This window comes from Mesoplodon densirostris, chromosome 1 (assembly GCF_025265405.1).
Source record: "Mesoplodon densirostris isolate mMesDen1 chromosome 1, mMesDen1 primary haplotype, whole genome shotgun sequence".
Taxonomy (NCBI): domain Eukaryota; kingdom Metazoa; phylum Chordata; class Mammalia; order Artiodactyla; family Ziphiidae; genus Mesoplodon; species Mesoplodon densirostris.
Genome location: NC_082661.1, coordinates 17,962,909 through 17,976,400, shown reverse-complemented (window position 1 = coordinate 17,976,400; position 13,492 = coordinate 17,962,909). Strand labels below are relative to the sequence as shown.

General features: G+C 44.8%; 1 protein-coding gene across 27 annotated transcripts in view; it reads left to right on the top strand.

Moving 5' to 3' along the window:
* TCF7L2 (transcription factor 7 like 2) overlaps positions 1-13,492 on the top strand; it is a 200,085-nt gene that overhangs the window by 116,214 nt on the left and 70,379 nt on the right. For 11 of the 27 annotated variants that reach the window (XM_060099305.1, XM_060099295.1, XM_060099267.1 and 8 more), the window contains one exon: positions 10,650-10,793. The exons of the other annotated variants lie outside the window; for them this stretch is intronic. In XM_060099305.1, coding sequence (XP_059955288.1) covers positions 10,650-10,793 — 144 coding nt within the window. The remainder of the gene's footprint in view (positions 1-10,649; positions 10,794-13,492) is intronic. 27 annotated transcript variants of the gene reach the window in all.

Here is a 13,492-nt window from a genome sequence, read left to right as displayed (position 1 = left end):
TTTCTGGGGAAGTAAATGAAAGGTGTAAATTAAGAAAAGCAAGTGTTTGTGGTTCCCACTTTAACCTTCTGTTATGTTAAATGGCTTTGTCGAAGAGAGCTGTCATTGCTTTTGAAAACTTGGGAAAATCCACAGCAAGCTGTGCCATTAGTTGCCTTTGGGACCACAAGATGTTTGATGTGAAAATTATATGGCCACATCTAATTGGGTATATTTTCACCCCACCAGATACCAACTCGAGATGACTCCTCCCCCTCCCCAGCTTTTTTAGCTAAATTGTTTAACCTGAATTTCATGCTATTGAGAGTTGCATTCCAGTAATCCAAGTGCCATTTTTCAGTGTCTTTTGTTCAGTAGCCATGTCTGCATGACCCAACCGTATAAATTTCTAGACATCTGGCAAGAGCTGGATATTGATCCCTCCCTGATTTGGGGAATGGTAAGACCTGTGACTTCTCCATAATTCACACTCCTCCTTGTACCCTGTGGAAACCTAGCCAGTCAGTGGAAAGAAAACAGAAACTCTCTGGACCTCTGCTTCCTGTGAAATGGGAATAATAATTCTTATCCTGCCTGTTTCCCAGAGTTGTGTATTCGTTTCAAATAAAATGTGCTGAGAATTCAAATAGAAAGCAGTTAGAGATACGATAATGGTGGTTAGGCCAATTGAAACTTCAGAATTTTAAAAATATTAGTTTATTCACATACTATACAGTTCACCCATTTAAAGTGTACACGTTAATGATTTTTAGTGTATTTACAGAGTTGCAACCATCACCACAATCAAGTTTAGAACATTTTATCACCTCCAGAAGAAACTCCATACCCATTAGCTGTCACTCCCCATTTCCCCCAACTCATCCCCCATTCCCCATCTATTCTCTGTCTCTGTGGATTTGTCTATTCTAGACATTTTGCATATATGGAATCATACAATATGTGGTCTTTGGGGACTGGCTTCTTTCACTTAGCATAGTGTTTTCAAGATTCATCCATGTTGTGGCATCTGTCACTATTTCATTACTTTTTTAATAGCCAAATAATATTCCATTGTGTGGATAGATCACATTTTATTGATCCATTTATCCGTTGATGGTAAACTTCAGAATTTTAAAAATATTAATCTAGACCGTATTTAACTGTTGAAATTATCCCTTTCCTTTTTATCGGAAGTTAAGCGCTTTTATGATAAATACTGTTACAAGGCAAAGATTTCCAAGTCTGTGAGTGGTCTGCATATTTGAAGACATACTTAACCTCCACAGACTCTGCTTGGAACCAGACACTGGATAAAGATGACTTCAGAGTTTGGGTCTCCCTGAGGCACTGAAAGCTTTGAATCTATGAAAGTAGTGACTATTGCTAGTAGGTTTTTCTGTATGTTGACCAAGGATTAAGACTTTATCTCCAGTGACTCAAACTTGTTCCTGAAAGCTGCTATCTCCGTTTTCTTTACTTTCTCCTCAGGTGGTAATGACTGAAATGGCATCCACCAAAGATTGTGATGAGAAGAGGTTATTTCCAGCCTAGGGAGTCTTTTTGTTTTATATTTGGTTTGCTTGTTTGTTACTGCTTTGGTTAGTTAGTTTTACCTGTTGTAAATATTAAGAAGCCCAGGTATGTTTACACTCTGGAGATAGGAAAATTCATCTTGTCCGGATTTGCTGCACTGGCTCTCGTCTGCACTGTGGTTGATTTGATGTGGCCGAAGGTGGAATTTCTCTGTTCAGGGTGGTGGACCCAGCCTGGGTCAGCCGCTTTGTCATCAGTTCCGATCACTACCCTCCAGGACTGTCTTTGGCATTCATGTCCCTTAAGTACTTTGAGGGGAAACTTTTCAGGGCACACGCGAGTTTTTTTCTTTATTGGCTGCACATGTGAACCGTATGAAGATGATTTTCACTCCAAGAAACCTGAACAATCTTTAAGAGAACTCTGAAAACTAGGTGTTCTCTCAGAGCCACCTCAGTGAGAATATGTGAGTGATTTTTCTGGGCTTGACTACACTTTAGCAGGACCCATCCATTTAGTGGTGAGAAGAAATGGGAGCAAGATGGGATTGACTCCTTCAGCTCATGGGTGTACTGTCTCTGTTGCCTTCTACACACACACACACACACACACACACACACACACACGCACAATTTAGGATTTTTTTTTCTCTCTCAAGGTTCTCTTTATTAAAAATATAAATATTCGGGGTAGAAGAATAGCCAACAACTTGGGTGGCATGGGATAATTTGTCTCATCCCCTTATCTTTTATCCTGTGGCTCCAACTCTCTCTTTCAAGCTGAGAAACCCCGAATACCATAGTCCTGAGAGAATTCATCACCCCAGTCCAGGCAGGACCCATTATGGTGTCCCAGGTGTGTGCCCAGTGACAATAGTGGTGGCCGCTCAAGTTATGAAATTAGCAATAGTGTGATTCTGGGGATGACAGCTGGGGGATGACTGTCATTCTGGAACCAGGGATGTTAGAGAATGGAGCTGGCAAGCCTCTCCCCAGATTCTCACGCACCTTCCCGTTCTGAATGAGATGGTGTCAAGAGTGGTCCTGCCTGTGGGCGTCCATTGTTTGTTTTGTGTTTTTTTGAATTTTATTTTATTTATTTTTTTATACATCAGGTTCTTATACATATTGGTGTATATATGTCAATCCCAATCTCCCAATTCATCCCCCCCATCCCCCTTCTCCGCTTTCCCCTCTTGGTGTCCATACGTTTGTTCTCTACATCCGTGTCCCTATTTCTGCCCTGCAAACCGGTTCATCTGTACCATTTTTCTAGGTTCCACATATCGTCCATTGTTTTTGAATATTTATAACCTTATAGCCTTGCAGTGTGATTCCCTCTTCCATGATGTTTAGGGAGAACTTTTTTTCCAAATTATTTCAATTCAGTAAGTTTTTACGCCATTAGTATAATGCATTTCAGCCAAAATGATTTGTTTTTCATAAACACTGAGAAGGTTTAAATAACATTTTCTCATCAATTAGCCGTCATTTGCACAGTTATTCAGTTATTGCACCATGAAGACCCTCTGGAGTTTGATGTTGTCAGGAAACATATTAGCAGAAAATAGTATGTTATTATCTAATGCTAATAATTGGCGAGTAGAATTGAGAAGAGAAGACATTTAATTGGGGCTCCTGTGGCTCACAAGATGTGAATTATAAAAACATTTCCAGGAGAAGTTCCAGGGTTTGTCTAGAAACCTGTTATTTGCATTTTAAAACATTTGGTCCCCATTGATCCGAGAGGAGGGTGCTGTTGATCACCGCTGCTTTCTTTTTCAGAGCAAAGCACTCTAAATTTCCTGAGTAGTCACTAGCTCCCCAGGCACACCCGGTCTCTGTGTTGTCTTTACAACCTCTCAGCTCCCGTTTTGGGTGCTTTTTTTTTTTTTGTCTTTTTGTAGGCGATAAATTGGTTTTTAAAGAGAGGATTACCAAGTACACATCACCAATCCCAATCAGACTCTCTCCCCGTCTTGGTCCCTTGATTCCGCGCAGTGCTGTTCATGGCCCCCAGGGGCGTCATACGGACCCACATCCCTTCCCGGAGGCTTTCCTGGGAGGAGGAACTATCCTTTAGCAAAAATCTCATTAGCAGCACGATATTACATTTATTTATTAGCTGGATTCACAGTGGACCTGAGCTTCTGCCTCCAATTCTTCCACAGGGGTCCTCTGCCCACACCTGTGAATCAGCTCCTCTATTCTCTCAAAGTAATGGATGAGCATGTTTTTCCACGAGCTTGCTGGCATTTTGCTTGTCTGGAAAGATTACACGTTAATCTCTCAGTTCCATATGCAAATAATGGAGATGGAGGTGGCAGGGAAAAGCTTCACTTTTCTACCTCCTGAGGTCACCATGGAACCTCATCACTGTCTGAGGAAACAGATGGGAAAGATGCACTGGCGCTCCGCTAGTGTATGGGTATCCACGGAATTAGGTTGGCCGTAGAAAGGATTTCGTTTAGTGTTCCAGCGATGTCTATTAGAACTTCATTTATGTGTTGCATGCCTTAGCTAAATTCCCAGTATTAAGGTTAGCTACTTCACATTATTAACCATCCCAGAAAGCCTTGACTTCACTTAAAGTCAATTAATTTAGTTAATTTGACTTAACTAATAACTTAGTCAATTAAGTCAGTTAATTGAGTGTTGATATCAGCTAAAAAATAAAAGCATGTCCTTTATTCAAAATTACTCAAGTAGGGCTTCCCTGGTGGCGCAGTGGTAGAGAGTCCGCCTGCCGATGCAGGGGACACGGGTTCGTGCCCCGGTCCGGGAGGATCCCACATGCCGCGGAGGGGCTGGGCCCGTGAGCCATGGCCGCTGAGCCCGCGCGTCCGGAGCCTGTGCTCCGCAACGGGAGAGGCCACAACAGTGAGAGGCCTGCGTACCGCAAAAAAAAAAAAAAAAAAATTACTCAAGTAACTTTTTAAAAACTTTATCCCAAATTCTTCAAAAGGTATTTTATATGACTTTTCCTTCATTGTTTATACCATAATAAAAAAGTATGTTTTATTTTCAACTTCTTTTGTGTGTGTGTGTGTGTTACGCGGGCCTCTCACTGTTGTGGCCTCTCCCGTTGCGGAGCGCAGGCTCAGTGGCCATGGCTCACGGGCCTAGCTGCTCAGTGGCATGTGGGATCTTCCCGGACCGGGGCACGAACCCGTGTCCCCTGCATCGGCAGGCGGACTCTCAACCACTGCGCCACCAGGGAAGCCCATTTTCAACTTCTTGAGAAGTATTTTTTTCCCCTAGAGAACAAAAGTTGGCAACATTTTCTTTAATAAACACCTTTTGAAATGATGCTACAAATTCCCATTTGTTATACCTTATTGCTAAAATATTTTTCCTTGGCCATGTAGATATTTTATCTGGTAAAAGAAAGCTTTTTCTCCTCAAATATAACTTTCTTCAGTAAATATCACCTCTTATATAATGGCCATGTCTAGGTATCCAGGCACGTTGGATTTGTACTGAGAGCGAGGAGGACTTAATTGTATCCCCCGCCTCTGCGTTTTGTATTGTATCCCTCGCCCTGCAGAATTGGAGCATGCTGGAGGGTGAGCAGGGCCCTCACAAGTCATCTAGCAGCTGGCACCCTCACGTGACTTGACAAACTGAGCCCGCGAAGTACAGGGCACACAGCTAGTTGGTGGGAAGTGGCAGTGACAGTGAGGCCCCACATCTGTCTCTCTGCTGAGATTGAGGAAGAGGTGAACTGTGCTTTGCAAAAGGCTAGTCTTAGGGTTGACTTAACATTAGCTCCTTTTGTGTTCATTCTGTTTGGATCCTGGTCTCTTTCTCACTAAGATGAGGTCCTTAAGGGCCAAGGCAGACTTTATTTCTACATCCCTTGAGTGTAGGGGTAATGATTTTCACCACATGCCAGCTCTGAGCAGGGTGGCCTAGTGATAGTGACACGGATAAGGGAAGAGGGAGCTGCCGTAGGTGAGCCGGGCACTTGCCATTCCTGACTGCAGGCCACTGTCTTCCATATTGGAGGGTACCCGCCTACCTCTGTATGCACACAGGTGTGCAGTGTGTACACACACACGCACCCCACACAGACTCTCACACCTTGTCACTCACACATGCTCACATTTTGGGAAAATAATCATGAAAAATAATGTTGCATACATTTGCCACGTCTGTGATGGTATCCTGTTTTGGGGAAAAACTGGGTTCACCTTTAATGGCAAAAATGGTAGCTTGCCTGGAGCCGTGATTACAGTTTTTTTGCATCTGTGTTGTTTGGCAAGATCTTTCAAACGTAAGTAGTTCCCACCAGAGTTACCTTACCTTCAGAGGTGATAATTATTGATGGACTCAAAGCTAGATCAGCATGACCTGTAAAGATCTGAACTCTCTTTCCAAGGTTATGTATATGTGTGTGGGCTCTGGTTGGTTGGTTGGATGGATGGCTGGCTGCTGTTGCTTATTTGTTTTTGGTGTCCTTGTTTGTACACACATGTGCGTGTGTATGTGAGTAAATGATAAAGAGTTAAGAGGTTTTTGCCCTCCCTCCAATTTTTAAAAAATTGTCATTTTACTAGTTTGCTTCTTTAGTGGAATGGCTCTTGCGTGTCCTTCTCTCAGATGGATTTCTTATCCCTCCAAAGATGCTGCAGGTTCAAAATAAAACTCTTCCATGTTATGCATAGAACCCCTGTCTCCTAGTTTTTAAAACCTGGGTTTTGGTTTGTTCTTTTCTAGCTGTGTAGTCCTGGGTAGGTCCTAATTTTATGCCTAGACTTAGGGATTTTAAAAAATCATAAGAAATTCAATTACGTGATTTCTAAGACCCATTCCATTTCACAATTCTGATATCTTTGAGAAACCCACAAATAATCCTTTCCCTCTTGCTTGGGGGGAGAAAACATATAAAAACATAACCCAAATATATTAGGGTTCTCCAGAGAAACAGAACCAATAGGAGATAGATAGATAGATAGATAGATAGATAGATAGACAAGTATAAAAACAGATTGATTATAAGGAATTGGCTCATGCAGTTACGAAGACCAGCAAGTCCGTAGAACTGCAGTTGGCAAGCTGGAGACCCAGGAGAGTTTATGATGTAGCTCTAGTTGAAGTCTGGAGGCCTGAGAGTCAAAAGAGCTGATGGTATTAGTTCTGGTCTAAAGGCTGGCAGGCTTGAGACCCAGAAAGAGCCTATGTCTTAGTCCAATTCCGAAGGTAGGGAAAAAAAAACCAATGTCCCAGCTCAAAGGCAGTCAGGCAGAAGGAGTTCTCCCTCATTTGGGGGAGGATCAGCCTTTTGTTCCCATTCAGGCCTTCAACTGATTGGATGAGGCCCACCCACATTAGGAAGGGCATTCGGTTTTATTCATTCTACCAATTTTAACTCATCCAAAACACAGAAATGCTCAGAATAATGTTTGACCAAATATCTGGGCACCCCATGGCCCAGTCAAGTTGACATATAAAGTTAACAATCACACCAAACTTTACTGAAACAAAATTGAAAGCTTTTGCCTTTTTCTTCCTGCCTAAGAGGTGGGTTTAGAATTCTCCCAATAGCCAACAGCTGTTGGCCAAATTTGGTCAGAATAACAAATTTCATACAAAATCTTTATTTCTGGAGCCTTTAGTATTTTTAAGGGTTTTGGTTTTTAAATGCTTTTCAGCTCCTCCTATATTCTTTTCTTTTGTGTTTCTTTTTCCTGGCAGAGCAATTTGTACTTCCTGGCTCCTTGGTTTCCATTCTGTTGCATTAACATTTGAATATTGCCCAGCCACCTGTTGAAGGCGGCTATAAGCTCATAAAGAAACAAAATAGTAGGATATACAACTAGTGCTCTAACTTCTTAGTGGTACACCTTGATTCTGCTCCATGCGGCCACGTCCAGAACTGGTCAACACCCCATGTCCTCAGGGGCCAAGCCATCAGGGAAAATGAAATCTCCTACCTGCTCTGCCTGCCGTTTGTCTTGACATGGCACAGCCTCAGCTTCTGGAGACCACATCTTAATAGAGTCGGTCAGTGTCGCTGGTGGCTTCAGAGGCCCTAGAGGAGGAGGGCCGAGTGACAGTTCTAAGAGGTGTGTGGTTTCTCAAGGCTCCCACCCCCATCCCAGAGACTGGCCACAAGCCACATTCATTCTTATTTTGAAAAGTACTAGACACTTACTCCTATATATTGCCTTGTAATAATCCCCTCATCATGCCTGGAGCATGAAACTCATGAGGCCTTCATTTACTTTTCCTGGAGCGTCTCCTGTTTTTTCCACGTTACTTGCTTGATGTGTGGATGGACGATTATCGAGGTCATTCTAAGGCAACTAGAATTCTCCGGTCAGGGTGCCCTTCTCTCTCCTCAAACCCAGCCCAAACTGGCCTGAGCAAAATGAGTGTATTGACCCATAATTGAAAAGTTTACAGGTAGCGTGGCTGGATCCAGGGGCCCATATACCAGGACATCATTTCCTCCCAGCTCTGGGCTCTGCTTTCCTCCAGGTTGACTTCATTGCATGGAAGCAGGTTTGAGTCCAGAGAGACCTTATCTTCCCCACAATTCTGAATCAGTGGCTGGGTAAGGGGGTGTGATGTGCTGAGTGCATTAGGACTGAGTACACTTACCCATCTGTGCAGGTCGGGGTAGAGTCCACTCTACCCAGACTATATGGCTTGAGAGTTAGGGTGGTACCTCCTATGTAATTCAGGGCACTGTTACCAGAAAAAGCATGAATGGATGCTGAGCAGAAAACTTGGCAGACATCTGCCTTCATAATCTTTAGGATGTGTTGAAGAGTCTTATATTTGTTAGGGGAAGGCTCAACTAGAGTTTTGTCATGGAACAAAATGATTTGTATTGTATTTGTATATACATTTGGATCTGTTTATAAGACATCTTATAGCCCCCAGATTTGAATTGGCTTATAAGACCTCATATTATGTAAAAAGATTAGAAATGAATAATTAAGGAAATTAGAATAAAGAGCAAGGCAGGGTAGACCCCTAAGATAAGATGGGGGTAAGGTTAATCTCACAAATTTCAAAGCTGGTAGATCCCACAGTATTGGTAGGAGTGACCTGCAAATTCGGCTCTGAGGTTCCCAGGAAAGGAAGAGTATCTAGATCCTATACAGAGGTGTGCGTGTGTGTGTGCACGTGCACGCCCATGAGCATAACAAGCCTGTGTGCAAGCCCCTGTGGGAGTACAGGCCCTAAGGAAAGGCCATGGGAAGATAATAAAGAGAATGTGGTCTGTGGTAACCTTAGATACATTTCTTTTCCAAACTCCTGGGGTGCTTGCCCTCGGGAACCTTGCCTCTTTGCTCTCAGCCTTGTGTTAGGAAACGAAATAAGCAGACAAGGATTGAAACCCCCGTATTGCGGGGTTCCTTTCAGGAACAATTGGAGGGCTAAACCATGTCCCCTTTGGTGGGAGGCAGTTAAGATGAGTCACGGCTGCGGCAAGGCAGAATAGGAGGACCTTGGTTGTCAAGCTGGGCTAATCTTGAAAATGGACTCATGCTTGCCCAGTGACTCACATTCCTGTTTGCAAACGAGCCCCATGGAGAAATGCAGAGTGGGAGGTTCTGCTCCCTGGGTGGAGACCGGAGACCCCCAGGGATGGGCAACCCGTGCTTCCTCTGGGGCTTCGGCTGTCCTTCCTGGGAGCAGAGCTTGGGGCTCCCGGCAGTGGTGACTTTCCAAGTCCAGCCACAGGGACCGTTGCAACCAGCGAGGGCCCTAGAGTAGCACCAGTTTGCAGGAGATGTGGCTTCTTCTCAACTTGGGTGTTCACATGGCTTTTGGCTGGTTTTAATCCACCTGGATAAGCCCTCCACCTCCCCCATCGGAGGACCAGGTTATATGGGAACCATGTAAGTTATTCTAGAAATGTGGCTGCTGTTTTATAGATTTGTCCGTTATTTCCAAACTCCTAGAGTCTTTAGTACCCACTATGCTCATTCTGCTATGTAGTGAATATCAGAACATAAAATATTGGATATTGTGCTCAATCTCATGTTCTTAATCCTGAATTCTATTATTTGGGATTAAAAAGGGTGAAAAATTTGTTCATGGGCTTTTCCTTCACAAAAAACTTTTTAAAAACTAGAGTGGAGAAGTTTTTAAACGTCTTACAATGCACATAAACTTCATTGTAAAGGAAGACATAATCCTTTACAATGAACACAAAAGGCATAGATCTTTTCTTTTTTTTAAAGGCGATTAGAATGATATTTCCTTGTTGTGAAATAGCCCTTCTTGGACCCCACGTCGCTCTTAACACCCCTCAATTCTCTACCCCGTTTATAGAGCAATAGTCAACATCCGGACAGGCAAATGCATCTACATAGCACCACCATGAGTTGACTGAGACCTGGTCCAGGTCCCCCCCTCCCTCGCCATTTACTAGCTGTGTGACCTTGGGCATGTTCCTTAACGTCTCTGAGTCAGTTTCCTTGTCTGTAACATGGGCACAACAGTAGTACCTACCTCACAGGGTGGTTGTGAGGAATAGTGGAATAACATGAACATTCCCGTCCAGAGCCCCAAACAGAGAAGCAGCGCTCATCATCGGGCTCCAGCTGGGTTGAAGTGCGGTAGAGCACATACTTCCTGAGCGCTCAGGGTGTGTGCTGCTAGATCTTTCAAGGGGTCCACATATGTCAGTGTAGTTGCTGCTCTCAAAAAGACTGCAGCCTGGCAGAGGGAAAGGTATTAAGACAGCTCCCCAAATAGCTCTAGAATTGCGTGGAACCCTATACAATTGCATTTTTGTAGGGTAGGAATCGCAGCAATGTCACATGGTTTAAACTAATGGAAAATTCAGTAAGGTAAGTCGAGAGAGAGAAAATGCTAGCCGGCGGGCTTCTGAGAGGAAGGAGTGGCGTGTCCCTAGGGGGAACGATGGGCAAGGGTGGGCTCAGCGGGAAGGGATGCATCAGAAAGGCTGCCAGGAGGAGGTTGTGTTGAAGATGCCGCTGGCCAGCAGGGAGGTGGACGAGCTCTGGGTTCGTGGGGGGAACCATGAGCCTCCCCGCTTGGAGTTTGTAGAGAAGCGGGGGTAGGGCAGGAAGTCAGGCTGGGGGCCGTGAATGCCTTGCTGACTGCGCCCGCCTCCCTCCCGAGCCTCACTCTGTTCCCCTTTCTTCCTGGCAGCAGTGCCCCCTCCCTTGCTGCACTCAGGGACATGACTGTCAGCACTTCTACCCCCCCTCAGACTTCACTGTCAGCACTCAAGTCTTCAGGGACATGAAAAGGAGCCATTCCTTACAAAAGGTTGGGGAGCCCTGGTGTTTGGAGGTAGGTCTCGGAGCAGAATGACGGTATGAGATGAGTGGGCTCTGAACTGAAACCACCCATCCAAAGTTTACCTCCCACTAGGGCAGTGCCCACCGCCGTGGTCCCCAGTTCCCGTCACATCGCTGTCACTTCGGGTACCGTGATGTCTGGGTGTGCTGGCCACGGATAGGTTTATCATAGCCATAAAAATGCCAGCTTACGAGGACAGGGTAGAGGGAGGTGGTCCCGCGACCCCGAGGCGCCGGGCTCCCAGTTAAAGCCACGTGGTCCGGTGTCACACGGGGCTTCGGTGAGAATGATGAGCAACACGTTATCCCATTACACTTGACCCCCAGGACATAATTTCCTGGAACTCTTCAGAGCTTCCAGTGGAAGAGAAGTTATCACCTGAACTTTGTCTTTGTTATTTGTTCTTTAGAACTTACAGATTTTCTTTTAGAGTTCAAGGTGCTGGGCAGTGCTCACCCGTCTGCAGTGGTATCTTCCTGAGGCAGCCGCGAATGGCTTTTCTGGCAGATGTCACTCTCCAAGGACAGGAAGCATGTTGTTAATTTCCTTTAAATAATTCAATACAATGTCAATACCCCACACTGCTCCGTGCTTGAGAGTGACAGTTCTCTTCAAATTTGTAGTCCCAAAGAATAAAGAACATCTAGAACACGCTTTCATCTTCAGAAAAGCAAAAGTCGATGCAGATAAAAAATTGTAAGGTAACTCTTTAGACTTAAACAGTGAATGATTTAGTACTAATGCTAGCTTTTAAGTTTTTTTGAAAAGGAAAGTGAATATTTAAGAGGCAATTAGTAAAGCCTCTGTCTTTGAAAAATATTTATTGTATACCTACTATGCGCTGGCTGCTGTGCTGCGTGTTAGGGCTTCAGGGACAGAAAACAGCAGAGGCCTAGAATCACAGGTAACGTGTACGTGCATCTTGCCTTTGGAGAGAGAAAAGGCGGGTGACATCATCTTTAAAAGCTTGTTCTAATTTAAAAAGTAGTAAATAGCCCTATAAGAGAACTAGAGACACAAAGAGAAACAGGTAGAAGAAAATATAAACACCCACGTTCTTTTTTACCTAGTTATAATCTCTTAATATTTGGATGCATTTCTTTCTTGTCATTCATGTGTCTAAAGTTTAAAAATGTTTCGTAAAATTGGAACGGTACCTTACAGAGTTTTGTATTTTTCTTTTCACTCGGTTGCTCTTATACACCATAATGTGTCCTAATTCTGGTTAGTAACTTCACGCGTGGGTGTCTTGTGGAAATCTTCCTATCTAATTGTTCCCCTCTGGCCAGATGTGACTGAAACTGAGGATGTTTCTAGGGTCTTTTGACCCCACATGCTCCTTCCTCTCTTCTGATGAGGCCTGTGCCCGGATTACATGTGTCCCGTGCACGTGTACGGCCGTGTCTTTAACTGGCCTGGGTTGCACAGAGCTGCTGCACTTCTTGGCAGCAGCCCTGACCCGAAGGAAGCTTTTTCTCAGCAGCCACTCCTTGGTCTGGCTTTTAATAAGAGTCTCTGTTCATTCTGACTGTGGATGATAAGGCCATACCGATCATAGTTATTCCTCCACCAGGGCCTGGCAAATGGTAACTCATTAATCTTTGGTCAGAGTTATGAGGTAGATAAAAGAGAACCAGGCACCCATTCTGAGTTGAGGAAAATGAAACAGAAAGACGGGGCTTCTTCCTTATAACTCAAGATCCACAGGCGCTGATTAGATCCCCGGCGGCGCCAGTGACTACGCTTGTTTCTCAAGCTTTGCCCTCAGGACAGGGAAGCATCTCTTGGGGAAGTGCCAATACACCCAGCTTCCAGGATTAGGTCTAAATCCCTAAGTTGTGAATAGACCAGACACAGAGACACCACCACTCGGGCTGTGTGACCTTGGGCAAGTTACCCAAGTGCTCTGTGCTTCAGTCTCCCCATCAGTGTAGGGGGATGACATGTGAGCTGTTGTGAGCATCAGTGGAGTTGAGGATACAAAGCGGGGGCTTGCTTGGCCAGAGGTGCTGGCGTGCGTGCTCGGTCTGGCGCAGACACCCAGCAGGATTCTGGAGGCATCGCACACTGCTGGTGTGTTTGTGCGATGGGCTGGCCTCTGCTGGGGGGGCGGTATCTCAGTCGTGCTGCATGCTTTCCACGCACAGCTTGGGTGTATTCGAGATGGTTCTGGGTAGCATAGTGGAAACCTCGCATGACCGGAGTCAGAACTAGGTTTGAGTCCAGCGTTCTCTCACCTCTGCCGGCAAGATGCTTCATCCCTGTGATGCATCCCTGTGTCTGTTAAAAGGGGGTGGTAGGGGAATCCCTGCCCAGCCTGCTTCACTGGGTACCTACCAGGATCCCTTGACATACTGATCAAAGAGACTTTTAATACAGTGCTTCCTACGGTCCCGGCACTTCCGTAAGCGATTTGTGTATATTAACTCTTCAAAACCTGACAACACCCCTAAGAGGAAGGTGCTGTGATTATTGCCATTTTGCAGATGAGCCACAGAGAGGTTAGGTAACTTGCTTAAGATCACAAAGGGGTAGAGCTCTAAAACTGCTGTTAATGAAAGACCCTGGCAAAATAGCCCATGGTTTGGAGCTTTCTCCACCATCCTGGTTCAGGACATCCAGAGTCCAGTTTTTGCTTTTCAGGTACCATATCTAGAATACTTTCCACCCCATCCATACTTAACCTTCAT